At 33.4% G+C, this 23,659-nt stretch overlaps 1 protein-coding gene across 1 annotated transcript in view; it reads right to left on the reverse strand.

Moving 5' to 3' along the window:
• Positions 1–23,659, reverse strand: part of LOC145263032 (uncharacterized) — a 376,016-nt gene that overhangs the window by 297,419 nt on the left and 54,938 nt on the right. Inside the window, exons 6-9 of the mRNA XM_080119864.1 lie at positions 18,336–18,541; positions 7,776–7,884; positions 6,135–6,302; positions 3,845–3,927 (exon numbers count right to left, since the gene is read on the reverse strand). Coding sequence (XP_079975990.1) covers positions 3,845–3,927; positions 6,135–6,302; positions 7,776–7,884; positions 18,336–18,541 — 566 coding nt within the window. The remainder of the gene's footprint in view (positions 1–3,844; positions 3,928–6,134; positions 6,303–7,775; positions 7,885–18,335; positions 18,542–23,659) is intronic.

Below are 23,659 nucleotides of genomic sequence, written 5' to 3' on the forward strand. Positions count from 1 at the left end.
GTTATTAGATCCAACCACGAGCATGCGCAATTAGTCATTGCATCAATCCTTCTCAATTCTCTTTCAACTAATAACAAAGGCTATGGCAAGAGAATATTCTTTTTTTATTATTTTGCTTCTCGAGTATATATCAGTTACTATTTTATATGTTTTTAGATACAATTAATCAATCGGTGAATAAGCAACCCTTCTAAATTAAGGATTTTTAAAAAAGATTTCATCCCACTTTTTGTTTAGCTCTTCTACTATGAAAATGCGGACTTTCCCAGGAAAAAAAAAAGTTGGCTGAAAAGAATTGTAGTAAATTACATAAACTGAACGACTTGAAAAGGGAATAATTATTTTTCATTTCATACTAATGAATCGCCATTTACCAAGGCCAAAAGCCATTTGAGGATAAGAGCTTACGAGATTCTCGGTTGGATTATGTACAATAGGATGAGAGGTTTATAATAATAAATGACAAAATATGATTACTTAAAGATGTTAAAAACAGCAGGTTTTTTTATTCCAACAGGGGTAGCTGCAAATCTATATATAAATAAAATAGTAAATGTATGCATGTGTGTGTAAATATTTAACCGATAAACTCTTAAACTACTACACGAAAATCAACAGAAAATAGTAATCATACACCAAAGATGGTTTATAATCTTTGTCTCGATGGATGAATAATGCATACAAAAAAATGTCGGCAAGTTGAAATGTTCATTTCAACTTGCCGATATACTTGTATTACCTTTGCGCATGCACTAATTTATTCATAGTTTTAAATGATTCAATTTTAAATCTTTCTTATCTGTTGATAGCTTAAACAGTAGGGAACGCAGCTAGCATGCTAAATGTTTTGGTCTCGATTCTAGCTGATGGCACCCAAGTCATTTTTTAGAAACTTTTGAACTTGGTACTATATATATATATATATATATATATATATATACAGTTGTGCCCGATATTATTCATACCCCCCTTGAAAATTGAGTTTATTAGGTGTAATTTTTGTAAGAATTTATTGTTTACGTCCATATTGATACATATTCTTAATAAACCTCTTCTGATCATTTTCGTCATTTTAAAATCTCGTGATACTTGTAATAAAAGAAATATACAGCTATTTATAAAATCTGCAATGTTCAAAAATGATCATACCCCCTTATTTTTTCAGTATTAATCGAGTTTCTGACTGTTTGTTTTCTGTTTGATTCTTATTTTGAATGCTTTTATACAACCTTTGATTAATTTCATTTCGTTTTTTGCATTTTTCAGAAATTAAAATGATATCAACTGAAAACCAATAAAAGAATAAAAATTATTAGAATTGGGAAGAAAAAAGAGCTTAGTAATGATCTTAGGACTAAAATTGTGAATTCACATAATGATGGTTTAGGTTACAAGTCAATTTTCAAGAAATTTGAGGTCCCTACAGCAACAGTACAGAGCATCATCAAAAAATTCCAGAGCCACCACACAACAAACAACTTGATTGGTAGAGGAAGAAAAAGGAAACTGTCTGCTAGAGCCACCAGGAATATTGTAAGAAGTGTTAATGCAAATCCAACCACCACTAATAAGGACATTTTAGAAAATCTGGAGTCTTCTGGCATAAAAATATCAAGGCAAACATTGCAAAGGACTCTGCATGAAAATGGTCTGAAAGGAAGAAGACCAAGAAGGACTCCATTGCACACCGGAAAACACCTTGCAGCACGTCTAATGTTTGCTAGGACCCATGTGAATTCTCCAGAGTCCGTTTTCTCAAGTATTTTGTGGACTGACGAAACAAAAATTGAATTGTTTGGCCATATGGATGCTTCTTACGTTTGAAGGAAGAAAGGAGAAGCTTACAACCCAAAGAACACCATACCCACGGTGAAACATGGTGGTGGTAGCCTAATGTTTTGGGGCTCCTTTTCGGCTAGTGGTCCAGGTAGTTTGGTCAAGATAGATGGAACCATGAAGAAGGAGCAATATTTGGAGATACTCAAGAAAAACATTAGACATGATGCGGAGAAGCTCCATTTAGGACCAAACTGGGTCCTTCAACAGGATAATGATCCAAAACATACTGCCAAAATAGTCAAGAAATGGTTTGAGGATAATCAAATTAATGTTTTGAAATGGCCTAGCCAGAGTCCCGACCTGAACCCTATCGAAAACCTCTGGCACATATTGAAAACTGAGGTTAAAAAGCGGAAACCTAGAAATTTGAGGGATTTGGAGAACTACTGCATTGAAGAATGGTCAAAAATCAGTGTTGATGCTTGTAAAAACCTTGTTGATAAATATCCCAAACGGTTACAGGCAGTTATTAAGAATAAAGGGCATGCTATTGACTATTAGTAAGAGAGGTATGAATAATTTTGAACTAGTGCCATTATTGTTTTTCTTTGTATAATGTTTCAAAATTGCATAATTTATTTATTTGTTGAGTTTAAATTAAATGCTTATGCTTGATTTATTGTTTGAAATCCCTTTAATATTGTCTACCTTCTGGTTTGAGCAATATTCTTATAGAAATCTCAAAGATCCGAGGGGTATGAATAATATCGGGCACAAGTGTATATATATATATATATATATATATATATATATATATATATATATATATATATATATATATATATATATATATATATATAAGAGCGAATTGGCTCTGTAATAATAAATACGAAATCTGCATGAATACATATATTTTAATATATGTAAGGGTATTTTATGACCGGGCAAGTCCGGGAGTCCCTCAACACTAGTGAAAAAATAAAGCCAATATGAGATTGACGTCTAGAACAGGATAATAATGTAAAAATCATAGACGAAAAAGAAAGAGATTCAAATAAGTAATTGTTAAAAAGAGTAAGAAATTTCAGTCACTTTTTTTCAGAATGGACCGCAAAATCAATAAAAAATAAAAGGACAACAAATGTTGTATAGCCGGGGTTTCATATTAAAGAGAGACGGGACCTATAATACAGAGGTAACGATGAGGGAGACAAGACATTTATAACAGTGAGAGAGATAGTGGGAGTTCATTTACACAGAGGGGGAGAATCATTACTTATGATGGGTTTTATACAAAGTTCATTAAAGATGATTACGCATTACCTTCAATTGTTGAATGACGACACGAAGACAAACAGTTACAAAAATCGATGTTCTTTTATTTCATTTGACCGGTCGTAATGATGATGACGTCAAGAATTCAAATTGGTTCAACATGGTTAAATGTTCTCCCTTCGCTTTTAAAGGGACCCTCTTCTGGCTGCCTTTGCTGACTGTTCGAACCTGTCTGCCCGACTGTCCCTGTCTCTCCGACTGACCCTGACTAAAACTAGCTCCTATATTGAGAAATTCCCTTTCTGCTATGACGTCATATGCATGGCTCTAAACGTGATTGAATCACGTGGCTTAAGCATACGTTCTCCAAACACACTTCTGCAAACAAAGATTTCTCACTAACCGTTTCAGTTTGCTTTCGTAATACTTTCACCCAATATTTACAACCACAGTTGGAGAACTTTTGACGATCGCTTTCGATATATTAGTTATTATTTTCTTTAGTATTTTGTTTTAATGATTACCACTATATTGCATGACTCTGAAAATTCTATTGTTGTCATTGGTTTCCCCGATAGTGTTATAGTCAGAATTCTCTCTAGAAAGCCATCGGAAGGTTACGGGAGATACCACGTGAAGGTTACCAACATGCTAAACGAAAATGATTTTGTGGAACGAACTGGATTCGAACTTGAGCCAGCTAGGTCGTCAGTCCGTGTCGTTAACCACTAAACCACAGACACCTCCCGTTTAAATGTGACATGAACATTTTTTGAATTTCAAAACTTACATCTTTGTTGTAAGGAACGTAATATGTATTGGCGAATGTGTCGCTGTTTTTTTCGATTCTTCCACTTCGTCCAGTCAAATCGTCTGAAAAATTGAAATTGAAGGCTTAAAAAAATACTAGAACTTAATCTGTGGCAATATATATATATATATATATATATATATATATATATATATATATATATATATATATATAATACGCATCAAGTGCGTCTGAAAGCCAAATCACAACGCAATTTTACGAAAATAAACAAATATTTTACTTGGTTGAAATTTATAATTTAAATATATTTCGGAATCAAATTCCATCCTCAGTATCTAGTCTCTTTTTTTCTTCTTCTTTCTTGTCATGTTGTAAAGTTGGAGAAAGAAAGGTCAGTAATAAAGGTCCAAGCGTTGTCTCTCAGCGGTTGTATTTTAAAATGTCGGGAACGGTGCGTTGGCGACACGAGATTAACGTCAGGAGTGTGAGTTCCATTACAGAAACGTTGATTTAATTTGAATAAAATAAAATATGCATCAAGTGCGCTTGGAATCCAAATTACAACGCAATTTTATGAAAATAAATAAAAATGTGACTTGCTCAAAAATTTATTATTTAAATATATTTCGGAGTCAAACTCCATCCTCAGTATCTTGATGCGTATTTTATTTTATTCAAATTAAGTCAACACTTTCTGTAACGGAAATCACACTCCTGGCGTTTCATTCCCAACATTTCAAAATATAACCGCTGAGAGACAACGCACGGGTCCTTATTACTTTGGATGGAATACTCAAAAATGTGAGATACCAACATTACATAATAACGTAATAACTGCAATAATAAATAAATAACACACATTATGTTTTTTTATTTAAGATTATTGTTGTAGTTTCTACAAAGACTCTGCAACTTCAAATTGATCTTGTAGAGATTTGTCAGCGTTAGATAGATGGATGCTGCATATTAAAGACAGAAGATCGCCGCACTTACTCACTATTCACTGACCTTCCCATCGCAGGAAAATGTGACACGAGGCCAGGAAACTGGGGACAGTCAAGCAACCACCTCTTCAAGGAGTGACACTTTTAAAAATTGCCTGGGCAGACCCGCTGGCATTCATTGGAAGCTATAAACTTACTCCCTCCTAAAAGCCGGTAGGCAAAGGCCTGGGAGGATGGACCTCGTATGAATACACAGGGCGTTTTAGTCCTAACCTTAGTCAAAAAAGAACAGGTAATGTTAAAGAATGACCCATGGTCTGTTGGCTTTGGAACCTGAAACTTACTTTATCGACACTTTCCACACGCACCATTCACCCAAGGTATATTATGTTTTTTGTTTGTTTGTTTTTTTGTTTTTTTTTTTTACAGAAAATAAACTTTTGCATTTACTGACTGATATTTCGGTGGTGTTACAACCCGCCGGAATATGCCAAGCGCTAATCAAGTTTTAAATCACTAAATAAAAAGGGCAGCATTTATCTACACTAAATTACAATAAATAAAAATGAAGATACATTAAAAAATATATAACATCAACTTACCGTAATTTTCACGAGTAATTATTTTTTTTTTTTTTAATAAAAACGTTCTTTTTTGATGGGAGATTTTTCCTTTTTGTTTTCTCCCTCTTTTTTCTGTTAAGGTTAGCGGATATGTTATTTCTTAAGGAATATTTTTGGTCGATTGAAAAGCAACGGCCGACGGCAAAGCGAAACATTATCTCTATATCGTTCGTAGTAGCCTTTGTCAAAGGATCTAGGTGGTTCACGATAAGGTGGTGTAACCCTTCTGATCCTAATTTGCTTTGAGTTTTCCAATAGTCATATACGATCAGGATCCCCAGCAGAATGTACTCTTTCTTATTAAGATAAAGATTAAGATTTTTCAGCATTACAGTTTGCTATTGCCACCAAGAAACCTTTCTTCTTGGCAGTGTTATATCCTCTGAAGACCCAGCACGATTTGAAGATTCTATTGTTGAATAGGGATTCGGCTATAAATTTGATCTTAGCTTGCTAGATTCATGGTTACGTCTAGAAATTATTTTAATGATTAACATTTTTTTTGCATGAATCACGAATAAAAATAGCATTTTCTTTCAATTTATTAATTGTCGTCTGCTGAGATTTTCATTGGTTAAACATACACAGGACGTTTATAATGTCGTATGGTCAATCGGTTTTCCTTGGCTGAGCGTTTTCGCCATATTCTGGTAGTCTACGTAAGCTGACGAGCTATACCGAGGCAAAAGGAAAAAATGGGTCAATAACTAAGAAGTACCAAAATATAGAAAGCGGACTTACCACCCGGGTTATTGTTGTAGTTTCCGCAAAGCCCCTGCAACTTTAAATTGTTCTTGTAGATATTTTTCAGCGTTATATAGATGGATGCGGCGTCATCAATTTTCAGTGTGATTCCGCATATAATGCAGTCGATGATTATAAAGTCGCCTCGCTTTACGATAGCAATGTCTGCAAAGAAACAAACAAACAGAAAATGTACTGCAACTACATATAGTTGAATAAAAAAAGGATGGAAACTGCTGCAGACAAGGCATGAAGTCATTTGATATAAAGAGATGATTTTCAAAAAGATAGAAGACGCCTATTGATCTTAGTCTTGAAATGCCCAAGTCTATAAGTATAAAGCAAAACGGCGGATTCCACAATCCTCCAGTTCTGGGTCTTGTTTATGAAATGGAAAGAGTTCTGATTTTTTTTTTAGATAAGGGCTGCTTGTTTGTATTACTTGTTTTGATTGGACTATTGCTCTCATCTTGAGTGTTATTTGTGCAACGTTTCAGTCGGTGTAGCCTCCGACCTTCGTCAGGCATGCTGGTCGCCATCTTGGAAAAGAAAGGAGAAAAGTTACTGACTCCGTAGATGGTTTCGTATTCTTGGAGTTGTTTTTGTTTTTTCGCCGTGGTTTCGTATGTATGAAAAAAATTTAGTTGACAAGGGGAGGAAACTTTAATAACATAATCCCGTCAAACTTTATTTAAGTTTACTCCATTTGTAAACCAAATTTTTTTCACACATACCATCTTTTTTTCTGACAGAGCCATGAAAAGTATGTATAATATTGCCAGGTGATATGTTAGAACAACCCGTAATTCATGAAAGGGAATAATAAACAAAATAAAGTACAATATAATATATGTATATTTATTATTAATAATCAAACTTTTAGGGTAAAAGCTTGATGAATGCCAAGTTTTAACAACAGAGCGTATATAAATAAATAAATAAATAAATAATAGAATGCTAGTTCCAATTACCACATTTTTGGAAAAATGAATAGAAGTGCTCGTTGGAATTTATGGAAAATAAACATAAGTATCTATGAATTCAGTTGTCAGTTATATAAGAGAAAACATCATATACAAAAAGCGGTTATAAACGCTCTTTATAGCTAGGCATTTCGAAACCATATGCTTCTTATCAGAAGAAAAGGGAGCTAGGTTACATATATAGGGAAATGCGATATATAGCATAGGACTCACACACAAATACACACACACACACACACACACACACATATATATATATATATATATATATATATATATATATATATATATATATATATATATAAGCAATGAAAAAACGTAGAGTTTATAACTCCTCTTTTTATATTTATTTTATTTTATTTTTAATTTCATTTAATGTCATGTTCTACCCTCAAATGTTGAATTTCATATATCCTGATAGGTCTCTATATAAAGAATCTATCGATATCTTTAAACACATTCCACACACACACGCGCGAGCGCGCGCGCACACACACACACATACACACAAAGACACACACATATATATATATATATATATAATCTCTGAAGAGTTGTCACACTCGAAACCGAGTAGACAGCCATCACATATTGGTAACCGATTCTGCTATTTTCTTAACTCTAGAATCAGTTGATGAAAAATGCAAAAATTTACCTTGGATGACATCTCCCATTTTCAAATTGACTTTTTTACCGTTTGCCGTAACTGTCCCGTTGAAAACATAAATCATCGCTCCGTTCACTTTAAAATCTATCCAGACTTTCTATTAAAAAACAGAAAAGAACATTCCAATACTCATGTTGAAGATTAAACATTTTCAAAAGAAAGAATTACAAAGGCTGTCACATACAACGATATTAATTTTTCTATTGACAACTTGTTAAGAAACTGAAAATGGTGGATTGGTAGAAATTTTAGTTCTGGGTGTCCGAGAATGTTCCAAGTGAAAGGAAGTGGTTTTTTTTTTTATCTGTAAGGAAAACGCGAGGAAGCATGTTTATTTGGGCTTATGTGCGTTTACGTGCATGTAAATAAGGTAAACATAGATGTGAAAACAATACCTCATGTTTATATATATATATATATATATATATATATATATATATATATATACTAGCATTTCAGCCCGGCGTTGCCCGGGTGCTTGGAGGTGTATGCTGAGCAAAAAAAAAAAAAGAGTAATTTTTTTTTAATTTGACCCCTATTATGACCCCTTAAAATTTATAGTTTCGGGCTCAAATCACTTTATTAAATTAGATCCAGGTTCAAGGAACCTATATCTAAAATTTCAAGTGTCTAGACCCAAAATTGTCGGAGGAGTTTGGTAGAGTTCTTAAAGGTCAAATCGTTGAAATTTGACCCCTTAACAGCCAAATTTCTGGCTGACACCCGTCACATCGATTTTCCCAAATCTCAGTACCCGGTATTTCAAATTTCGAGTCTATAGACTAAAAATTGACAGAGTTATTGCGTAGGGAAATGTACACAGACAGACAGACAGACAGACAGACACGTTCACTTTTATAGATATATAGATATATATAAAGCTGAACGTCTGTGTGTGCGTCTGGTCACGAATAGGCTCCTATATGGTTGACTATTATAGAAAACTGATCATATATAGTGATATAAGATGTATCGAGACACAAGAATGGGTATGTTTAATCTGGCATAATGATGATTCATTAAAATTGTGGGGTCTGGGTTCGCGCCTGGTCCACAAAGTATGGAAATAAAAAACTTGAAAATTATAAAAAAAAAAAAACGTTTACAAATGTTTTTGATACAGATGTACATAATAATACTTTGATAAGTATGTTTTAACTTAAATAGGGATGGTATAATAAAATTGTGGGGTCTGCGTTCGCGCCTGGCCTCCATAGAAATAGGCACAAAATTTAATAAAGACTTTTCATATTGTTGTGGTGGCACCCACTCATTTACATATGTGGATAATATTACACATAAATAACAAGGCTCGGTTAGTCTGAGTGTGTGTTAACCAGAAGCCACCGAAGGCCGATCCGAGAGCAGATATGTTCTCCAGCCAAGGCTCTCTTACCTGACAACCATTATGTAAATATAATTTTCCTAATGCACTTCTTATTGGTCTACCTTTGTTTGTTGAGTCTTCATTTGTATTGCCTTATACATTATTTGGTTCAACCTGCAAACATAACAGTTGGCGACGAAGATGAACGTCAAATATAACAGTTTGACGAAGAAATGGAAAGAACTCACTAAAAAAAAGGGTACAACGCAACGGTTGACCTTTCTAGGGAATACAAGTTTTGACGAACGAAATAGTCATAAAAACGGATTTCACACTAAAATACTAGTCGGGGGTAAAAAAGACAAACCAAAATCGCTAATTGCAGTCTCAAAGATAATAAAAAAAAACTCGAGCGTGGCAAAAGCGACAATTTACGCCGTTTCTCTTGGAATCCATCTTGAAAAAAATCCAACAAACTGTAAAAATGAATTTTTGTTTTGTTGTAAAACGACAAACAGATTCGTATTACTAAATTGCGAAGAGCAAACGTACAAGAAAGTAACATACGAAAAAAAAAAGTTCACCAGTGGATTTCCTAATTGCTGTTCTCCGTTAGCAAAACATCAACTAAAGACTTTTTAGTAAACCAAATTTTTTTTTCTCTTCGGTATTAAAAAATGCCACAGTTAAACTAAAATCAAGGAAAGAATTTTTAAACTGAAGTTGTCACTGGATAACGGATATAAGATATTAAAACGTCACGTAAGAAAAAAAAATAAACAAAAGAAAGAATTAAACGTAGTCCAAACATTTTATTTTTTTCAATTGTGACTCGAGTTGGAAATTTTGTTTTGTGGAAAGAGTTGTACTTAAGTTCTGCTGTTACTTATTAGGAAGTGCCTAAAACGGAAAAGTCAATCGTATTTGGTGGTTTCAGTAAAAACCTTGATTTTTTTATTTTTGAGTTGGATGAGCTTGACTCGCTAGCGAAGTGAGAAAATATTATTCGAGCAGCGATATTATTATTTATTGAAAACAGGAACGTTGAACAATTTTTGTTGTAACATAAGCCATTTTGTATTTTAGAATACACTAAAATAAAAATGGCAGGTTTGTCGAGAATGTTAATGCAATTTTTGCAGACACAACAACAGGCACAAGCCGAGCGAGATGAACGAAGGGATGAGAAATTATTGAAATGGCAACTGAAACAAGAAGAAAGGCAGAAGAAATTACAATTTGAACAAGAAAAAAGGCAGAAGAAATTACAATTTGAACAAGAAGAAAGGCAGAAGAAATTACAATTTGAACATGGAGAAAGGCAAAATGAACGTTTTGCTAAAACACTGGAACTACTAAAGAATAATAGAGAAAATGTCGACAGTGCTAATTTCTCCCATACAACTATTTTTAATAGTATGGACACATTTAATTACGTGCCGGAGGAAGAAAAGAATTTTGAAGCATACTATACAAGATACGAAAATGTCTTTCAACTGGACTGCAAAAGTTGGCAAAATAGCCAGAAAGTGAGCTTCTTACTCAGAAAGTTGGGTGTAGCAGAACACAGTAAGTTCGTAGATTATATATTACCTAAAAAACTACGGAATTAGATTTCATGGAAGCTGTAAAATTACTAAAAGAATTATTCAATCCGAATATATCTCTTTTTCATAAGAGATGGTTGTGTATGAATCTAAGGAAGATGGACAACCAAGATTATTTGACATAGGCATCAGTAGTCAATAAAAACTGAGATAATTTTAAGCTAGCGGAACTAACAGTAGAAGATTTCAAATGCCTGATCTTCACACAAGGGTTAGTTTCCACGAAAAATGCAGAAATACGCAGACGAGTGTTGTCTAAGCTGGAATCTGAGCAAGATTTAACACTTCAGAAACTAGCAGAGGACTGTGAAAGGGCCATTACACTTAAAAAGGATTCAAAAAAGATAGAAGAATCCGGAGTGGCATATGTAAGAAAGGTTAGAAAAACATACACACCAACCAAGAACTATACAAATAAAAGCAGTCAAAATGGAACGAGATATTCCAAATATAATAATTATAATTATAGTAAAGAATATAACAAGTCCCTTCCTAGATATAACTGTAAGAGATACGCAGAAAGACATTGGGAATCAGATTGCCTTTATAAGAAGAAAAAATGCTACATTTGCAAGAAAGTCGGACACAAAAGCGATTGTTGCAGATATAAAGATTTCACCAGAAAGAGAGTACAGCAAACAAAATCAAATGAAAAATTAGACAAAAATGGGCAAAAATACATAAAAGTGGAAATATTTAAAACGCCAATAAAATTACAACTGGATTCAGGATCCGATATTTCTATAATAAACTTGAATACATGGAAAAAGTTGGGTAAACTAACCATGATGAAAACGAGTAAATCAGCTCGGGTGGTAACTGGTGGTGAGATAAAATTTGAAGGAGAAGTTATCCTTCCGATAAAATTAAAAGGGATTACGAAGAAATTAAAAATGTTCGTATTGAAAAATAGCGAAAATCATATTGCCGGGCGGAGGATTTAGTTATATAATATTTAAGATGCACCAAATATCCTAAGTTATTGCGATTTTCCTGAAAGTTTGGATTTTTGGAAGCATAAAAATTAGCCATATTCATCTATGAAAATTAACCAGGGAAATACAATCTTATAGGTTAAAGGGAAATAATTCATAGGTTTTATGAAAACTTACTTCCGTTTTTTTTTACACAGTTGTTATTGATTAAAAAATAAATTAAATTTAATGTAAATTAAATTAAAAATAAATTAAATAAATCAACTTTATGAAATATTTTTAAATAGAATACTTAACATAATTTTGTGACTAATTTCTATTAAAAATTTAGAGCTAATTACTAAAACAAATTTTCTTTAATGTAATATGCAAATGAGATAGCCTCTTGAATGGTAATTTTTTTTTAAATAAATGGGATATATATATATATGGTCGCACACTTTTCGAAGATACTTATTTATAAAGTAAAATTAAAATGGGAATTTGAAAACTTTGAAGTGTCGAATAAAATGATAAAATCATTTTTATTTACTGACTTTTTTTGTAAGTCCGATATTTCGCTAATACATAGCCTCATCAAGGCAGAAAGTCCGGTTCGTGATTTTTTTTTCTTTTTCTTCATTTTGGTGTTATGGCGAAGAGAAGAGAATTTACTTGCTGTTCTGGTGATTTCAAGTGTGTAATGCTTCAGTGTGACCATCTTTTACTTTAAATCCCGCTCGAAACTGGAGGATTACACACTTGAAATCACTGGAACAGCAAGTAAATTCGCTTCTCTTCACCATAACACCAAAATGAAGAAAAAGAAAAAAAAATTTCACGAACCGGACTTTCGACCCTGATGAGGCTATGTATTAGCGAAATATCCGACTTACAAAAAAAAAATCAGTAAATAAAAATGATTTTATCATTATATTCGACACTTCAAAGTTTTCAACTTCCCATTTTAATTATATATATATATATATATATATATATATATATATATATATATATATATATATATATATATATTACTCGAAGATCCTAGAGACTAATCACGCTCAAACCTAAGAGACATTCCTTCTGCTTGTCAACCGGACGTGAACAGTCTCCAAGATCTTTAAATGAAATAGTGAGTGAGCACGACTCAAGATTGTAAAAAAAGTTCGCTGCACAAGGCGGTTTTTTTATAAGGTGGTCAGTAATTGAAGACCCATATGTACTGGCAATTACGTCTGTTGTTTGGTATGTCCCATTTCTGATTTTGGTAGGTACGCGTTGTTGGAATCTTCCATCCAATCTTAATGCTGCTCGACCCACATATTTGGCACTGCAACTACATTCAAAATTGTAACTTATATTATTATTATTATGAGGGGGTAGAAAATCTTTTCGAGAGGATGGCATTAACGTTCTCGTAGAGAACACAACAAGTAAATTTGAAGCAAAATAACAATTTTACACTGTTCAGCTGATTTGCTTAGCAAATTTTTCACTTACTGTCCCCAGCCAAAGTAAATGCAGATATACTGGGCATTTATTAACCGTTTCAATTTTAGTTACAGAGGACTCTGCTATTTTCCTCTATATAACTGACCTAATCACATCCAACAGGTACCTATTTTTGGAGAAGGTATCAGTAATGATTTTTAATTCCTCATCCAATTTTGATTTTGAGCAGATCATAAGGGTACGATATGTTAAGGTCCAAATTAAATTTATCTTACGTTTTCGGAGGCAAAATGAATCCCAATGTGTGTACAGTCCCGTGAACGTAGGTTTAGGGTATATTGATGTTAGATAACTGGATGATGTATTCGTCACCAATACATCAAGGAAACATCAAGGAAAGCTATGGACGAATTAGACTCTCCTTCATAAGTTCGTAAGATTTGCCCCGAAAATCATATGTGTCCCCCCCCCGCTTGATAACCGCCGACTCCTATGTTATCTCCATGGTCTTCTCCTTCGTCTCCACTTCTGGCCATGTCGTGGTCTCTCATATAGACAGTTATCAAGAGGTTGCGGATGGGTTCATGAATCTATGAAAATAAAACGACTAAAACCATATAGAAAACATGGATGTCAGCTTGTTGTAGGAAACTACTTTCCAAACGTTAACATCGATATATTAGTTTTTTTTTTCTTTTGAGGCTGAGTTTATCAATCGTTCGATCAATTAATTTCCCCATCTTTACTTCCCAAAGCTTTTCCGATCCTGTCCAAGCTGCAGTTTGCCCTCAACTGTCCTTAACTGGTAACTGTCGTCAATTGTCACTGTCATCAATTGTTGCAAACCCGAGGTTATCCGTTAATCGATCCTAACTGTCGCAAAATTCACAACCAAATCCTAAACTCCTCATTAACTGGCTATAATGATGTCTATGTTCAGATTTTGTTCATCATCCCTTCACTAAATATCCTCTTCAGCTTCCTTTGTGTATCTTCGTGAACAACTTCCTATCCATTGTCTTTCCACCAACCCTATTTCCCAACACTTGGAGTGTGGAACGCCGATAAGCATCAAAGTAACTTCAGTTGACCAATCAGACCTCATCAAATTGACATATCATCAATCAGTATGTTTTCATTCAGCGCTCTCACAGAGTGGGGGGGACTTGACTTTCCCTACCTTTCAGCATTATGCAACACCTTCCTGCAATGGAAAAAAAGTAAGCCCCAATCTTTCTTGCGCAGTCTTATAATTAAAGTTAAAGACGCCGTTCTTACCCTATCGATGATTTCTCCTCGACAATCAATCCAACGGAGGTAGGCCATTATGACTGATGATGGCTTTTCTTTTGCCGGGTTCTAGTACTGTTTTGGGCAGATCTAGGAAATTCACCTTCTCGTGCCTTGCCTTCACTCTTTGGGAAGAAGTTAATTTAATGCTAATTGTCTGAGCCTTCTCTAGCGTTCTTCACGTCTCGCACGTGATCGCGAACGTTGTCCACGTCTCTTAGCGAGACCTCGATACTTATCTCGTCTCTCGGGAGATCTTTGTCTTTCTTTTTTTATATAATCCTTTTTTATCTCTGTCGGTGACGTTACTTTTCGTGCATTTCTATACGCGCATCCGCGCTATGTTACATACACAGGTGTAATCAAGTCCCACAAAAGTCAGGTTAATTCAGTGAGACGACAATGGCCGAATAAAACATCCTGAGGGTTTGTCTACAGTGACAATATCATCCTAAGAGGCGTTCCGAATGGTCACACACACACACACACACACATATATATATATATATATATATATATATATATATATATATAAATGAACGTGTCTGTGTGTGTGTCTGTATGTCTGTGTGTGTACATTTCCCTACGCAATAACTCTGTCAATTTTAAGTCTACAGACTCGAAATTTGATATATAGGATACTGAGTTTTGGGAAAATCTTTATGGTCGGTTTTCGGCCAGAAATTTGGCTGTTAAGGGGTCAACATGTAACGATTTGACATTTGAGAACTCTACCAAACTCTTCCGCCAATTTTGGATCCAAACACTTGAAAATTTAGATATAGATTTCTTGGACGTGGATCTAACTTAACAACTTGATTTGAGTCCAAAACAATAAATGTTAAGGGTCATAATAGGGGTCAAAGTTTTAAAAAAATTGGCCGTTTTTTTTTTTTTTTTTTTTTTTTTTTTTTCAACATACACCTCCAATCACCCGAGCAATGCCGGGCTGAAATGCTAATAGCTATATAATTACAACCGATAAAAATATTGTTGTTGGTTGACGATTTTCATCATAGAAAAACCAACCCATCGAATTCCCGTGCGTGCATTTCTCATCATAACAACTGAACACCATAAACGTCACCGACAGTAAAGTTATATTTTTAAATTTTCATATATGAGTGCGTCGTCATTCTTTTGAACACATCAGAAATATGATACAATCGCTAAGTCAGAGAGAACGCAGAGTCATTGGGATATCTCGCACCTGCTGCATCATTCACATTGGACACTTTAATTATTCCCATTTGTCAAATAGTTATTTAAATGTGATTTTTCTTTTATGTGTTTTTTTTTTACTGGATTTATGTTTAACAAGCTGACGACATTCGATCAGCTCACAAACGAAAGCAACATTTTTTTTTTCAACCAGATGTGTTCTGTTTTGTTTGACGCGCTGGTAATAAACCGCCCACATTCAGATTCAACGATTATAAAAAAAATGTTCACTTGCATCTTTAATACACTGATTGTATTCGTATTGGATACATCGAAGTTTCAAGTATTCATTGTATAACAAAATGCTAAGACCCCGTGAAGGATATAGAGCTATTAGAAGCTCTAGTATATATCTAAAAGAGTTTGCCAAGAAAAATGAGAATTATTCAGGCTAATTGAAAATAAAACATGACTACAAGTTCAAATAGAAGCACAGTTAATGGAAACCTCAGCTGTAATCTGGGTGAAAATCAGTCAGGAATCGACTAAAGGCAAGATATGTTCATGAGCGACAAAAATATCGACAAAATAAAAAAATAAATAAAAAATAAAAACGATGCTAGGTGATTGACATGGTTAGCCCCTTCCTGGAGAGTGACGTGAGGTGGCCAACGACCAATAAGAATGCGCATTTAGCCGCGATGAAAAAATTAGGTCGGGCAATGTCGAGTGACCAATCTAACTATATAATGTGTTGCATGAAGCAAATTTAGCAGTCAGAGTTAGTTTTTGAAGAAAGAAACAGAGTTGACAGTCAGCGAGAAACTGCGTTAGTTATTGCAGCCTCACCCCCATGTTGGTAATCGAGCAGATTCACTTTTCTTAAGTCTGGACAGATAGATGTTTTTGCATCAATCGCCCATTAAGTGGAGAAATCACCAAGTTGAAGATCACCCCCAAATAACATCAAGAATCAAAAACGCTGCACCCTCTACATGTAAAATTGGACAAGTTCCGTGTATATACCAGTTTGAAGAGGAATAGCTTTAATTAATTAAACATAAACGTAAATTCCATGAACAAAGCTTCTTTCTTAGAACTGCATGTCTGTAGAACTGTCTTCCGTTTTCCTGCTTTCAAGCTGACTTCAAGTCCAACGTAAACAAATTCTTCATGAGTCGTTCGACTTAAGTTAACAAATTTACCGAATTTCCATTACTAACGATTACTATATTATCCAATTGACTACTGTACACTCTTAACCCTTATTCTCGAGTGGTCTCTGGGCCTTGATAAGTGGTGATGCCTATGTAAAAAAAAACATAAATCAAGAGCTTTGTTGTGTTTTGAAGTTATCCGTATCATCTATTTGATTTCATTAGTTTAGTTTGTTTTTTTTTCTTTCTACATTTGCCTGTTTTCCAGAAGTCAACGTGCCCAGGGGCAGTAGCAACTTACACTTCTTAACTAAGCCAAATCACAGAAGAAGTTAATTTAATGCTAATTGCCTGAGCCTTCTCTAGCGTTCTTCACGTCTCGCACGTGATCGCGAACGTTGTCCACGTCTCTTAGCGAGATCTCGATACTTATCTCGTCTCTCGGGAGATCTTTGTCTTTCTTTTTTTTATATAATCCTTTTTTATCTCTGTCGGTGACGTTACTTTTCGTGCATTTCTATACGCGCATCCGCGCTATGTTACATACACAGGTGTAATCAAGTCCCACAAAAGTCAGGTCAATTCAGTGAGACGACAATGGCCGAATAAAACATCCTGAGGGTTTGTCTACAGTGACAATATCATCCTAAGAGGCGTTCCGAATGGTCACAAATATATATATATATATATATATATATATATATATATATATATATATATATATATATATACTTGTACTTTTTTGTAGAAAAAGAAATCCCATACAGTGCTCTATTATTAGGGAAAAAAACCTTTCTCGAAATAAGAGCAATATATTTTTTGTATAATATATACAGGAATTTACATTTATATCGGTAGTCGGTACCGACGGTTTCAAGCCCGGTAGTTGAGGACTGCTCTTAATGTCCGCCTCAGGCTCTCTTCAGCCGACTCTCATCTGTCTTTAACCGGAACCGAAACTCTATATATGCACACCATAATTTTTATTTATTTATTTATTTATTTTATCCTTTATATTTTATTTTTTATTTTTTTTTGTATGCTACTTTAATAAGGTAATAAATTTGAAGCAATAAATTAAAAAGTATGGGATGATGCCTTCTATATTATTATTTTTCTTTAAGCACCCCCCCTTATCATAGTGGATTCGGTATTAAATAACCTGAAAAGGGCTGATATGCCCTAAAACAAAAACAACCAACCAACTAACCAATCAACCTAAATCATCAATGTTTCTTCTGCATTTAAAAAAACTTCATTGTGGGAATTTGTTTAAAAAAAAAGGTACATTGAAAACACTTTGAAATAGCTGCACTTCTGTTTTTAATTTACTTTCTACAAGTCACTCATCCTAAGAAACGCCCTGTGCTTCGTGACGTCAAAAAACCTATAAGGGTAATTCTATCATCAATAGTTGCCTTTTGTACAGCTTAAAAGAAATGACCTTTAGATCAAGATCTTTAGATTTTTGTTTATGGCGATTTTCGCTTCAGGATAATGTACGTCTCAAATGGCTATTTCTCGAAAAGAAAAGGAAAAGGGCAGTCGCTCAATCATGTTTTGCTCTTCAAAAGTGTATTACTTCGAAGCAAGTAACAGCTGCAGAATACGATTAATTAAATCGATAGACTGTTTACCTTCTTACACGTCGAGTATTTGTCACACTTGTACGGTTCCATATTAATAGACCAGTCATTGCCCACGTATGCCATGGAATAGCGACAGTTGCCGTTGAAGTCGTACACCACACCGTCGAAAGTTCTGAAGTTGTAGGGACCGAAAGAATGGCAGGTGGCCGATTTCAAATTAACAACGTTGTCGAGTGTTATAGAGGTTTTGTTTCCTGGAAAAGAAACCGCAAACGATTATTACATTTACATGCGCGTAAAGATACAAATAATAATCTGTATTCCTCAGACTGCTATTCTCATCTTGCGCGCTATTTTCACAAAGTAAAATAATACAATATAATCTCCGACCTTCTTCAGGTATATCTTATTGAACTCGGGAATCTTTCTATCTAACACAGGAATCTTCACGGAATTTCGAACAGAACCATTTATATAATTCATGGCGGCAGCATGTTCTCATTCTGTTAGCCATAACTGAGTAAAAGTCCTAAATAATTCGCAATTATATTTTCAGTGACGCGTGTACTGAAGATTGGGCCTTCAACTTCTAATTTCCAACAGAGTTTTACCAATTATTTAATCCACTACGCCACAGAGAGTTGTGAATTACATAAAGTGTTCCATTCGAAATGAGATTACCGTGTTCGGCAGAAAGATTCCCGGGTTCGACAAAATAAACCTAAAGACCATCGACTGAAACGCTGCGGAAATAACACTCAAGATGAGAAGAATTCTAATAATGCGAATAATCAATCGCCATCTAAAATATTCAGAAACACAATTACATACACGTGTTATATACGAGATCGGTCGTCTACCAGATATGAAAACATATGATATCTAACGCAGAAGCTAATATACTCGCAACCATTTTGTCTTTACAATCGAGTTATTAGTAATGCGCATACGTGTAACTGAAGCAAACGACAAAGCAAATATTTTTTCACCCCTCTAATGGAAAAAATGTTTATTCTGAAAGACGTTCTTAACATCGGGAGGTTGAGGATAGTTATTCCGAAAGTCGTTCTTAACATGGGGAGATTGGGGTGTCTATTCTGAAAGCCGTTCTTTACAAGGGGAGGTTGGGAGTGTTTATTCTGAAAGCTGTTCTTAACATGGAGAGGTTGAAGGTGTTTATTCGGAAAGCCATTACGCATACGCATTATCAATCCCTCAGTTGTGAAAAAATAGCTGCCAGGGATTACATTAGCTTTTATGTTGGATAAACAAATGTTTTCATATCTGGTAAACTACTGATCAACCCCGAATTTAACTGTAATATTCATTGTCAGCATACAAAATCCTTTAAAAGTCGATATTTCGAATGTGAACGGTGAGTTGTAGTTGGTGTAGAAAAAAAATACCGAAAAATTTGTATTTCAGTAGAGAGACCAATTATTTAAAAAATGTCATTCAAGTTAATATTTGTTTTCTCAAATTTATTCATTTGTTGATATTTTATTAGTTGCGAAAATTTCTATTTTGTATTAAAATAAATCTATATTTTGTTCTGTCATAATTTTCTTTAAAATATTTTAATTCAGTAAATGTGCAAGGAAAACTTTCTAAAAAGTACAACACACACATTCGAAAACTTTTTAAAAAATACAACACACACATTCGAAAACTTTCTAAAAAAATACAACACACACATTCGAAAACTTTCTAAAAAAATACAACACATACATTCGAAAACTTTCTAAAAAATACAACACACACATTCGAAAACTTTCTAAAAAATACAACACACACATTCGAAAACTTTCTAAAAAAATACAGCACACACATTCGAAAACTTTCTAAAAAAATACAACACACACATTCGAAAATTTTCTAAAAAATACAACACACACATTCGAAAACTTTCTAAAAAATACAACACACACATTCGAAAACTTTCTAAAAAAATACAACACACACATTCGAAAACTTTCTAAAAAATACAACACACATTCGAAAACTTTCTAAAAAAATACAACACACACATTCGAAAACTTTCTAAAAAATACAACACACACTCGAAAACTTTCTAAAAAATACAACACATACATTCGAAAACTTTCTAAAAAAATACAACACACACATTCGAAAACTTTAGAATTTTTGTTTGAAATTAATATCTGTTTATCTAATCCAAAAAAGAATGATTTCATCTTATTTGTTTACAAAAAACAAAAAGGAGGAATTATTTATAGAAAAAGAGAGAAGTTATTTAAAGTAAGCAAAAGCTATTTAGGAAAAAAGATTATCTAAAGCGAACTTGAGTAATAATTTAGTATAAAGAAACATTATTAAAGTTAGACTTAGACTATAAACATTAAAGTTAGACTTAGACTATAAACATTAAAGTAAGACTAGACTATAAACATTAAAGTTAGACTTAGACTATAAACATTAAAGTTAGACTTAGACTATAAACATTAAAGTAAGACTAGACTATAAACATTAAAGTTAGACTAGACTATAAACATTACAGTTAGACTTAGACTATAAACATTAAAGTTAGACTTAGACTATAAACATTAAAGTAAGACTAGACTATAAACATTAAAGTTAGACTAGACTATAAACATTACAGTTAGACTTAGACTATAAACATTAAAGTTAGACTTAGACTATAAACATTAAAGTAAGACTAGACTATAAACATTAAAGTTAGACTTGGACTATAAACATTAAAGTAAGACTAGACTATAAACATTAAAGTAAGACTAGACTATAAACATTAAAGGTAGACTAGACTATAAACATTTCCAATTTCAGAATCTAGAGCAATATTAACGCATTACTTGAAAAAAAAGAAGAAAGAAGAAAAGAAACGCAGGAACCTGGCATTAGCTCAAGTAAGCTTTTCTATAAAAACTGTACTTATATCCTGGAAGATTTACGTAAGAAAAGTATAAATTCTTTTCGTTGAATTTTGTCTTCGTTCGTGAGGGATTTCGGAAAAAAAAATAATTATCCAAAAAATAGTTATCGTCTTAAAAGACTTTAAAACATCTGTAAGAAATTAAAAAGAAAGTTTTATTTTCCCGGGCTGTAAATAAATTATGATTCCGGTTGCCGTAAAATACGTTTAAATATAGTTAAAATCATGCAGATTTCCGCATTTATTAATACAAACACATCATGACAAAGGTTTAAAAAAAAATGACTTCGTGCCATCAGCTAGAATCGAAACCAAAACATTCAGCGTTCTAGCCGCGTTCTCTATCGATGTTGTGCAGAAAGAAGTAAAAATATGTCGGTCACATTTCGCATTTCAACTTGCCGCGATGTGTCTCTACGCGCTATTTATCGACCTAAACAAATATTTTTTTACTTGTTATTTTAATTGAATATGTTTATTTACATATATTTTTATTTTAAACGAAATTATTTTTGCACGACCTAATAACAGAAAATGAGTTGGAACAATTACATTAAGAGCATTGCCAGGATCGCTGCGAAAAAAGTAGGCTCTCTCTACTATGTTAGAAAGCTACTAACGCCCGAAAGTATCCTGTACCTCTATAAGGCCACCATTCGTCCATGTATGGAGTATTTTTGTCATATTTGGGCTAGTGCATCTGCAATCTAATAACAGAAAATAGTAATTATATACCAAGGATGGTTTAATCCTTGGTATATAATTACTATTTTCTGTTATTAGGTCGGTGCAAAAATAATTTCGTTTATATATAAGTTGAACGCCAAAAAACGACATTATTTTTGCACCAAACTAATAATTTCGTTGTTATGTGACCAGTAGTTTAAGAGTTTACTTGTTAAATATTTACACGCACATACATCTACTGTTTTATTTATATATATATATATTATTATTACTATTATTATTATTATTATTATCATTATTATTATTATTATTATTATTATTATTATTATTATTATTATTATTATTAAAACATTTAATTTCAGTATTAATAATTTCTGTAAAAAAATATTTATTTTGAAAAATATTTAAAATAAAAATATATGTAAATAAACATATTCAGTTAAAATAATGAGCTTACTGATATTTGTATGTGTTGACCTATATTTCCATCAGGGTCTTTATATTAGGCTACATCATCTAGTGGGGCCATTTTCAATGCAGGAAATCGTTTGTCTGGCTAAATATACGCTTACACCACTATTTTTCTGTGGATTGATACTATTTACTCTATGTTTCGTGTATGTTTATGCTATTTCGTAACTGGCAATATTGTGAAGTAGTCCTTTATGCCACACCCTATCAAAAGCCTTCGATATGTCAAGAGCTATTGTCTAGAAACGAAGCCTTCATTGATAGATTCACTAATCCTGTGTAATATTACAGTTAGCACATCAGCTGTAGATCTCACAGAACGAAAACCATTTCCTCTCTATTTCGTGTATTATTCGTCCATTACACTCGTTTATTCCATAAAACTGTTTTCCTGAAAACGTTTCCATAAAATCGGATCTCCAAAAGTTTCCCCAAAAAGTAGATTTCTAAATATGACCAACTTAGTGAGAAATGTTACGAGTTTATACATTTGTTCACAATCAACTTGAATTTGCATTTTTGAGTTGAGAACTGAATATAGCTTTCTCGGTGCTGTTTTACAATTTGTCGTTGTTCTGAGGGAGACAATTCTCTTTTATTAAGAGATTCGTTCATTTTTTTCATCTCATAATTTAGGACGCTAAGAAGCCGTCAGTAAGTTTTCACGAGCAGTTTGCAAAAACATAGTTTTGTTTTTCGTATTTTTTTTTTTGAAGGGGGTATTCAATTATATAATTATAATTATAGAATTTGTATAGTTTTTAACAAGAGCTACTGCAGTTTAATTAACCGCTTTTCTGTAAGTGACACGCAGACATTAACCGAGCAAAAGAAACGTTTAATATTTCACATAAATTCTGTTTACATTGGGGAAGGCGATGGAAGGGCAACACCCTCCGCCCCTGCATCGTCCCCTCCCCATTGTGATTGCAGGTGAGAAGGAACTGGACGTAATATAGATATTAGTTATGTTCTGTATTTTTGTTCAACTGTATTATTTGAAGAAAAATATTCGCTTTCAACAATTTCACTATGTAAAGAATTTTGCAAGACCTCCTTTGGATTTGTACGCAATTCTGAAGAAAAGAGAAATCTTGTTCCAAACAAAATGGCAGTTGTCCATACAGAAAAGATTTGAACTGTAAAAGTTAAAACGAAGACTAAGAATAGGGTTTCCTGTTCAATAATCAGTTCGTAGGAATCTCGAATTGCTGCCAAGGCTAAACTTGTTGCCTTCAATAACACAAAATATACTTATCTGTTTTATTAAGTCGGGTGATTGCATGCGCGGAGCCAGATGCGT

Source organism: Euprymna scolopes, chromosome 38, assembly GCF_053919585.1.
Source record: "Euprymna scolopes isolate OS-2025 chromosome 38, ASM5391958v1, whole genome shotgun sequence".
NCBI classification, from domain to species: Eukaryota; Metazoa; Mollusca; class Cephalopoda; order Sepiida; family Sepiolidae; genus Euprymna; species Euprymna scolopes.